General features: G+C 47.4%; 1 protein-coding gene across 1 annotated transcript; it reads left to right on the top strand.

Moving 5' to 3' along the window:
• Positions 1-2,114, top strand: LOC311597904 (transketolase-like protein 2). Its single transcript, XM_084782483.1, has one exon. The coding sequence runs from the start codon at positions 109-111 to the stop codon at positions 1,993-1,995; it is 1,887 nt and encodes a 628-aa protein (XP_084638609.1). The 5' UTR covers positions 1-108; the 3' UTR covers positions 1,996-2,114.
• Positions 2,115-9,100: the final 6,986 nt, after the last annotated feature.

Here is a 9,100-nt window from a genome sequence, read left to right as displayed (position 1 = left end):
GTTGCGCGTGCGCAGACTTTCCTCAACGGTCGCCCAGCCGGCTGTTAAAGGACGCGGTGGACGCTGGAGTGGGTTTCTTGTTCTTCGGGAGCCGACCGTTCTGAAGCCATGGCCTTGGTCAACGATGCCACGCTGGGCTCTAAGACTTTACAGATGCTTCAGGATGTGGCCAGTCGCCTGCGAATCCACTCAGGCAGGGCCACGTGCGCCTGCAACTCGGGGCATCCCACGTTGTGCTGCAGTGCCGCGGAAATCATGGCGGCGCTCTTCTTCCACACCATGAGGTACAAACAAACAGACCCGGAACACCCTGAAAACGACCGCTTTGTCCTCTCCAAGGGCCACACGGCGCCCATCCTCTGTGCGGTTTGGGTGGAGATGGGCCGTATCTGTGAATCCGACTTGTTAAACTTGCGGAAAATCCACTGCGACCCGGAGGGTCATCCCATCCCGCGGCTGTCGTTTGTCGATGTGGCCACAGGGCCCCTTGGGCAAGGACTGGGCGTGGCCTGTGGAATGGCTTATACCGGCAAGTACTTTGAGAAGGCCAGCTACCGTGTGTTCTGCCTCATGGGGCATGGTGAGTCCTTCCTGGAAGGCTCTGTCTGGGGAGCCCTGGCCTTTGCTTCCCACTACAACTTGGATAACCTCGTGGCCATCTTTGACGTGAACCGCTTGCGACAGAGTGGCGCTACGCCGCTAGAGCACAGCCCAGACGTCTATGTGGAGCGCTGCCAAGCGTTTGGGTGGAATACCCACGTGGTGGATGGTCACGATGTGGAAGCCCTCTGCCGGGCCTTCTGGAAAGCAACTCAAGTCAAGAGCAAACCTACTGCCTTGATTGCCCAGACCTTCAAGGGTAGGGATATTCCAGATGTTGAGGATGCAGAAAATTGGCATGGAATGCCTATGCCCAAAGTCAGCGCTGATGGAATCGTCAAAATCATTGAGAGTCAGATACAGACAAACAGCAATCTCATGCCAACGGCCCCTGTTGAAGACTCACCCCAGATCAGCAGCTCCAATATAGAAATAACCTCTCCGCCTGCATATAAACTGGGTGATGGGAAAGCTACTCGGGAAGCATGTGGCTTGGCTCTGGCAAAATTGGGCCACTCTAACAAAAGACTTTTTGTTCTAGATGGCGACACAAACAATTCCACTTTTTCCGAGATATTCAAGAAAGAACACCCCGAGCGTTTCATAGACTGCTTTATGGCCGAACAAAGCATGCTAAGTGTGGCCCTGGGGTGTGCCACACGAGGACAGACTGTTGTTTTTGTTAGTACCTTTGCTGCCTTCCTGACCAGAGCCTCTGATCAGATCCGAATGAGAGCTGTCTCTCAGACCAGCATCAACTTTATTGGTTCCCACTGTGGGGTGCCTGTTGGAGAAGATGGGCCTTCCCAGATGATGCTGGGGGATCTAGCCATGTTCAGGAGCATTCCTCACTGCACTGTTTTCTACCCAAGCGATGCTGTCGCTACAGAGCACGCTATTTATCTGGCAGCTGTCACCAAGGGAGTGTGCTTCATCCGAACCAGCCGGCCCAAAACTGCAGTGATTTATACTTCACAAGAGAACTTTGTGATTGGACAGGCCAAGGTGATCCGCCGCAGTGCAGCTGACGAGGTGACAGTTATTGGAGCAGGAGTCACACTACATGAAGCGTTAGTAGCTGCCGACGAGCTTTCTCAACAAGGGATTTCTGTTCGTGTCATTGACCCCTTCACTATCAAACCCCTGGATGTTGCCACCATCATTCAAAGTGCCAAAGCCACAGGTGGCCGGATCGTCACAGTGGAAGATCACTACCGAGAAGGTGGCATTGGCGAAGCCGTGTGTGCGGCTGTCTCCAAAGAGCCTGACGTCATCGTCCGTCACCTTGCGGTAAGGGGAGTGCCTCCAGGTGGGCAACCTGGTGAGCTGCTGGAGCTGTGTGGAATCAGTGCCAGACACATCATAGCAGCTGTGAAGGAAGTCATGATGAAATGAAGTAGCCCGTTTCTTCATACATCAAGGTTGTTGGCTTCTGGTCTTAAACACTAATATGTTTGTGTTAAGTTTATGTTTGTTATAGAAATCCTCTCTGATAAAGTTATGCTGTTCTTAAAGCATCACTGTTGGATACCTTTATTTCTAATAGTAAGGAAGGAAAACTTGAGCTAACATTCTGTTCAATTGACAAATGTCACTCTTGCTTTTTAGTTGTTAAGGTGAATTATACATTTTTAACTTTCAAAATAGACAACACTTAGTTATAAAATTTTGTGATAACCAACTGGGATGGGGATAATGCAGGTGTAACTGCTTACCCAGTGTGTATGGTTTTTGTAAGTTAAGGGATATGTGGATTGAATTGTGGACTTCATTAGCCCAGATTCTGAAGCCAGTGTGGCCATTTGTATAATGGCGTTGCCATGCCCTGCCTCCTCCGGGCGCTATTTGATGAGCTGCCGTGGAATTTCCTCCACAGCTCATCTACTTCCTGCCTCTTTGCTGGGGACACTGCTCTCTAGTACCACCTTCCTATAAAGAAACGCAGGCACAGCTAGCTCTGGTTTGTGTATTACATATTAATACGTTGTTATGTGAAAATGGAGGGTTTCTTTTATGGTAACCAAACTACACTGTTAACTTGATTATATTCATCTCCAGAGAATAGATGTGATAAAAACTTTTTAAATGAAAAAAAAAAAAAAAGAAAAGAAACCAAGAGTCCTCTGCAGGGAAGGAAACCCTAAAAGGATGGCAGACCAAAGCTGCAATTAGAGAAATGTCAGGCAACTGTAGCACCAGGAAGAGACGAAAGGAAGGATCTGAAAATGTAAAATTGGGCAAAGAGATTTTTTTTCTGCTTTTGGAGAACATCAAAATACTTTTCCACAGACATGCCAAAAGCCGTGGTGGTAGGGCCAGGTAGACATACTGACAAAGCTTCCGTTAACACAGTGTTGGTAAAAGAATTATGAGAAAATATAAACACAGCACAGACCATGCCATGGATAATACACACAGCCAATACCAGTAGTGCCAATGGTACCAGATAGATGGTGAGCAATGGCGAGTGTGGGCTGGTGCTACAGCTGCAGGCTGACATAAGGAAGCTAAGTTCTTGCTTTTCATAGTTGTGGGGAAAGGCTGATAAACAAAACTGAAGACTTTAAGTGTATGCTTTCTAGAAGCATGGGAGCAAATGCAAAATGAAATCCCCAAGAGTTCTGAGAAGCCTCTCAAAAAAGAATTGTAAGTGGGCAAGACTCCTTCCTTCATTACAAGTCCATTACAAGTCCTAATTGATTTTAAACTATATACATGGTAAAAAAAAAAAAAAAACCTAAATACACACACAAAAAAATAGCAGCTCTGCAAATTATTAAATTTTATTAAGACAAACATCCCAGAGTCATCTATAACATAAGTTTATTCATTTTTAAAATCATATGCTTTCCCATTCTATAGTTATTTCAGATTCTGTACTGTTTTGGTAGTGATGGTAGTGGGGCTGTGGGTGATGGTGGTGGTGGTGCTGATGGGGATTAGAGGGAGGGCAGTAGGTGTGTGTGTGTGTGTGTGTGTGTTGAGTGAGAGAGAGAATGTGTGTATGTGTGTGAGTATATGTGTATGAGTGTATATGTATGTATGGGTGAGTGTGTGTGTGTGAGTGTGTATATATGTGTGTGTGGGTGTATGTATGAGTATGCATGTATATGTGTGTATGAGTGTGTGTATGAGTGTGTGTATGTGTGTGTGAATGAGTGAGTGTGTGTATGTATGGTGCATGTTTATCTAAATTCTGGGGTTGAACCCAGAGTCTTACTGCCAAGTGAGCCCTCCACCACTGAGCCCAGCATGTTTTGTTTTCTTCTCTGAGCTGGAGTTTCACCGAATTGCTCAGGTTGGTCTCAATTATTCAATCCTCCTGCCACAGTCTCCCCAATAGCCAGGATCTCAAGTATGAACTATGGCGCCCAGCACAAAGCCATTGTGTCAGTGTCAGCCATCTCTGAGGCTAAGGTCATAGCACCTCAGATTCTACATTTTTAGTGCAAAATGAAGAAGAGAACATGTTTTCTGAAATGTTTAAATTATTATGCTTAGAGTAAAAATTATCTCATATATTAATTAAAAACTACTGACCCATAAGGTTTAAACTAACACTATTTCATCCAGCTATGATACTCTCTTTCAAATCATTTACATGTATGTAAATGTAACTTATAACTTATGATGTCAAGAGTCATCCTAAGTTATAAGTCACTTTCCTTTGAGGCTGGGAAAGGTAAACGTTCCACAAGCTGCAGTCTGAAGACAGTGAATGGCAACACTGTTTGTTACACTTACTGACCTACGGAGGGAGTCCTGGGAAAGCCTGGCACGGTTGAGAAAGAGGAAGAAAGCCAAGCTGCAAAGCCGCCTCACAGCACTTTGCTTTGCCCAGATTGGCTGAGCTCAAGGAAGTTTGCTCAGAATTGTGGAGCAATAGAAACTGTTAACCTTGCAATCGTGCCATGTACAACAGAGCTTAGAGGCAACACTGTTGGGAAAGCCTTTGGACAAGCACGTGATACATTCTGAAATGTTCTAAAAAGCACAGGTGTAGAAAGCCTGCAGGTGTCTTCCGATCATCCACTGCCCTCAAAGGTGGGGCTAGATTTTGAGGTTCACTCTGGATTTGTCCCCTTACTGCAAGGGTTGTGACAGAGTCAGGCAGCATGCTACCCACCATGTCCCTCCCCAGTTAATGCCTGCTGCCAACCAAGTTCACACCCACTTTCTGCCTAGCTCCTTGCCCTGCACAGCATGCTCAGTGGCTCCCTTGATCTCTGCTTCAAAGGAGGTCTGCCCAGGGGGTGTCTGGAAGGGCAAACACAGGGCAGAGCCAAGCTGGGTATTCACCCCATTGGGCCTTCCTTATAGAGTAAAGCGTACCATCCTCTCGAGAGTCTGACGAGGGGGCTGTACCCTCCTATGTTCAGCTCTGTAAACACCTGCTTGCTTAATCACTCTTAATTAGTCAGGAACCAATTGCCACTCAGTGGGTTCCTGGTAAACAAAGAAGCTAGCTGTTCTTGGCTCTGTGGGCTGGAATCTGAAATCAGGGTGTCAGCAGAGTTAAAATGGTGTGAGCCTCCACCGGGCTGCAGACTACCGACTTCTCATTGCATCCTCACACAGCACAAAGATGAGATGGCTCTCTGTGGTTCTTTTTTTTAAGTAGTAGCCTTGTTCATAAGCTATCACCCACATAACCCCTCAAAGGCCACACTTCTTGTCACCCTCCTGCTGGGGTTAGGATTATCTGGTGCTCCACCCACAAAAAGCAAGCAAGCAAACAAACTTAGGTAATCAGTGCTTTCCTTACTCCACTGACTTGAGTTAGCCTCTCTGCATGCCTGATTCCTCTTAAAGCCTCTATGCGTGAACATCCATGGCCTTACTGGTGTCAGTGGCAGCCAGTGGATAAGTTACGGATTTCCAATGCATAGCTTAGTGGCTATAGTTAACATACAGTGTACATGGTATGTTGGAAGTTTACGAACATAGATGTTCAGTGATCTTACTACACAAGCATAGCCCACACAAGGCGACGGGCATGCTTACTTGACCCATTTCACAGGGTACAATGCCTGTCAAGATATCACATACACTGAAAGTAGATTCAATTATTTATTTTATTTATTTTTGCTTTTGTAGCACAAGGTCTCATGTAGCCCAGGCTAGCTTCAGCCATACGATGTGAACAAGGCTATCCTTCAACTCCTGCTCCTCATGCCTTCACTTGCCCCCAACACACACACACACACACACACACACACACACACACACACACACACACACACACACACCCCTCTGCTAGGATTACAGGTGTGCACCATCTCACCAGGCTTACATTCATTTTTTTCCAATTATGCAATAACACAATCAAGCCTGGGGAAGCCAAACCTGGTGGCACAAGCCTGTAATACTACAGCTTGGAATGGGAAGGCAGAAGGATGGCATGAGCTACACAGTGAGTCAAAGCCAGCCAGCCTGTAAATAGACTAGGACTGTGGATGGAGCTCAAAGGTACAGCATTTGCCTGGTGTACACAAGCCTGGGGGCCAGTCACAGGAAATTTTACAAAAGAGAGGGAAAATGCTTTAGACCAACCAACGCATCCCAAGTCTCACACCCGGCAACCAACTGCAGCCGTGCCTCTAGGAAGATGCTCAGCAACGACTCTACCTCACAGCACCTCGAGGTCCCGAGCTAGCAGGTGGGTGCTGTCCACACTGCCCCTCACTGTACAGTATGGACTGAAACATCACACATTTCTGTGAACTTGGCCTCCTGGGGTCAGTGGACGATTAGGATGGGTGGAACCAGGTGCCTAAGTGTGCTGCAGGTGTCACTGCTAACATACTACCATACTATTGGTCTTCAGAAAAGCTGTTGGGGGGGGAAATAGACCCGAAATGACTCAGAGTAGGAGCTGGAAAGGACACGAATGGCCCAAATAGCTCAGATTTTAATAAATGTGTATTTTCAAAGGCTCAGATGAGAGAGCAAATGGTCTAAATGTTTCCCCATTCCACTGTAAGCATTGTCTCTAAGTTAAACTATGAGGATGCTATTTCGCTTACTCTGTCTTCAAATCAAACGTTGTCCTGCTGAGCACGGAAGCCTGGGATTCCTCTGGATGCTCAGATCCTCCTGTGTAAATTTAACTGTCTGTTTCAGGGTTTTAACATCAAGGTCTGGCTTGGGATTTAATTTCACAGGCTGCGCCTGTCAGCTTGTATGTAGCCCACTTTCATCACAGTTCAAAGGGAGTATGTGAAAGTCTTCCGGTAAGTAGGTCACTGGAGAGCCATGGTACATGCCAGGAAGCCTGGGACTCCTGGATCTGAAGCCCTCGTGCTGATCCGCGGTGCATGCCCACAGTTTTGTAACCCTGTTGGGCATATCAGTTCCACTGAGAACCGTAGCTCCCCAGGGAAGTCGGCCTGGGATACACAGGTACCTAGTGGTCCACATGAGAGGAAATAAATGCCGACATCCGGCCTCTGGCAGCACAGACATTCGAAGGCTTCAGGAAGACGGTCCAGTTGGACAGTCACATCCCAGTCCATGAAGCTCACATCGCTAGAAGTTTCTGGGACTTGAAGAGAGGTTTTTAAAAAGGGGGTGGCAAACCAGGTGTACTGGCACACACCTGTACTCCCAGCACTCAGGGAGGCAGAGGCAGGTGGGTATCTGTGAGTTGCACGATTCAAGAGCCCATTTGACACTCCAACCCTGCATGCTCCTTTATCCTGACTACCTGAGAAAATGTAAGCACCTGGTGTTGCCACCCAGTGAACTGCTTCCTCTTTCTACCACACAGAAACAGCTGGAGCACTGAGCCCAGCAAACATCAGGCATATGTTCAGCAAACAACAGATGCAGAGTGCAGGGCAGGTGAGGAGCTCCACAGCTGGCCTGACGCTGACGCAGCAGGACCACGGTGACAGGGCACACTCAGCAAAAGCTATAACTCCTTGTCCCCTCTAATTGAGAGTCACCTTGATATATAACCACATTTTCCCCTTCCCCCTTTTTTATATTGGAAATAGATTTCACCCCTTATGTAATAAATCTTGACTACAGAGTCTCCTCTCTATACAACTCCCAACTCCTCCCAACCTCCCTTTCCATCCAGAGGCACCCCCTTTCGTCTCTCATGGGAAAATAAAGAGGCGACAGCCAGCAGAGGTGAGCTGTGCACTGTCCCCTAAGCCCCATCATCAGACCAGAGCTCTCCCTGCCTTCCTAAGGAGGCCTTCTGGGCCCCAGAAACATTCATGTTAGACCTCTTACAGCTAATCCCCTGCCTGCCTGGTCCCCCTGGACCACAGCCAGAAGCATTGAGCTGCACTCTGTTCTCTGAGCTCCACTGTCAGGCCCATGGCTCTGCCTGCCTCCCTGAGGAGTCCTGTCATCATCAGGAGCATCCAGCCAACACCAGGGATAACCTGTACCTACTATGAGTGTCATTGCCTTCCTTGTACCGTGATTGAGAAGCAGCTTGGAGAGTTCAACATCTGTGGGTGTGGCCAGGTGGCCGGATACTGTGACTCTCAGGGCCTGCCCACTAGAAACACTGTCGGGAGAGGAAGCGTCCCTTCCAGCATGAGTTTGAGCCAGAGCGATGACGGGCCGAAGAGCTGCCACTGCTGCAGGTTCAAAGCCTCCAGCTTGTAGTGAGCACAGTGGAAGACAGACTGGCAGATGAACCTGGAGGAGTCAAAGAAGCCAGCAATGGATCCAGAGCAGCCGCCATAGACCTCACAGCAACAAGCAGCCAGCGGGGACAGTGCCCTCTAGTGTTCACCTCCAGCAGAGACAACAGCTCACGTACAGTTTTTTTTTTTTTGTTTTTGTTTTGGTTTTTTTTTTTTTTTTTTTTTTGGTGGGGGGGAGGTAATTTCAAATAGAATCATTTGTTGTATTCCTCAAATGGTAAACAGTCACCACTCAGCTAGAGGCTGTCATGTAATTGAGCTTCTCTGGTCAATGGGGGTCCTACCAAGAGTGACCCCAAAAATTCCTACAGCTGAGAAACACCTTTAGCAAAGTGACCGGATGCAAACTTAACTTTAAAAAAAAATCAGTAGTCCTCCTTTATACAAATGATAAACAGGCTAAGAAAGAAATCAGGGAAACAACGCCTTTCACAATAGGCACAGATAATATAAAGTATCTTGGTGTTAACTCTAACCAAGCAAGCGAAAGACCTGTGTGACAAGAATTTCAAGTCTCTGAAGAAATCATGGGATTTTGCTCATCCATCTCCCCCTGGTTCGGCTCACATTTAGGAAGTCATTTTGATGAGACTAAAGTGTAGCTTTGACGTAACTTCAGATGTTACCAGCAGACACATCTTAAACACTTCAGGGTCCCCTGCCTGAGGACTAGCCCAGCACACAGCTGAGAGGGGTCTTCCCCCATCATCCCCATCACAAACACCTCCTCCCCCTGGGTGTACTCCCAGTGCCATTGCAAAAAAGCCTGTCTTTCTACACCGCTCTCTTGAGCCGAAGAACAAATACAGTTTCTATGGCATCTTTCCCCATAC

This window comes from Acomys minous, assembly GCF_964271855.1.
Source record: "Acomys minous genome assembly, chromosome: 5".
Classification (NCBI taxonomy): Eukaryota; Metazoa; Chordata; class Mammalia; order Rodentia; family Muridae; genus Acomys; species Acomys minous.
Note: the sequence above shows the minus strand (reverse complement) of the source record. Positions and strands in the feature narration are given on the sequence as shown.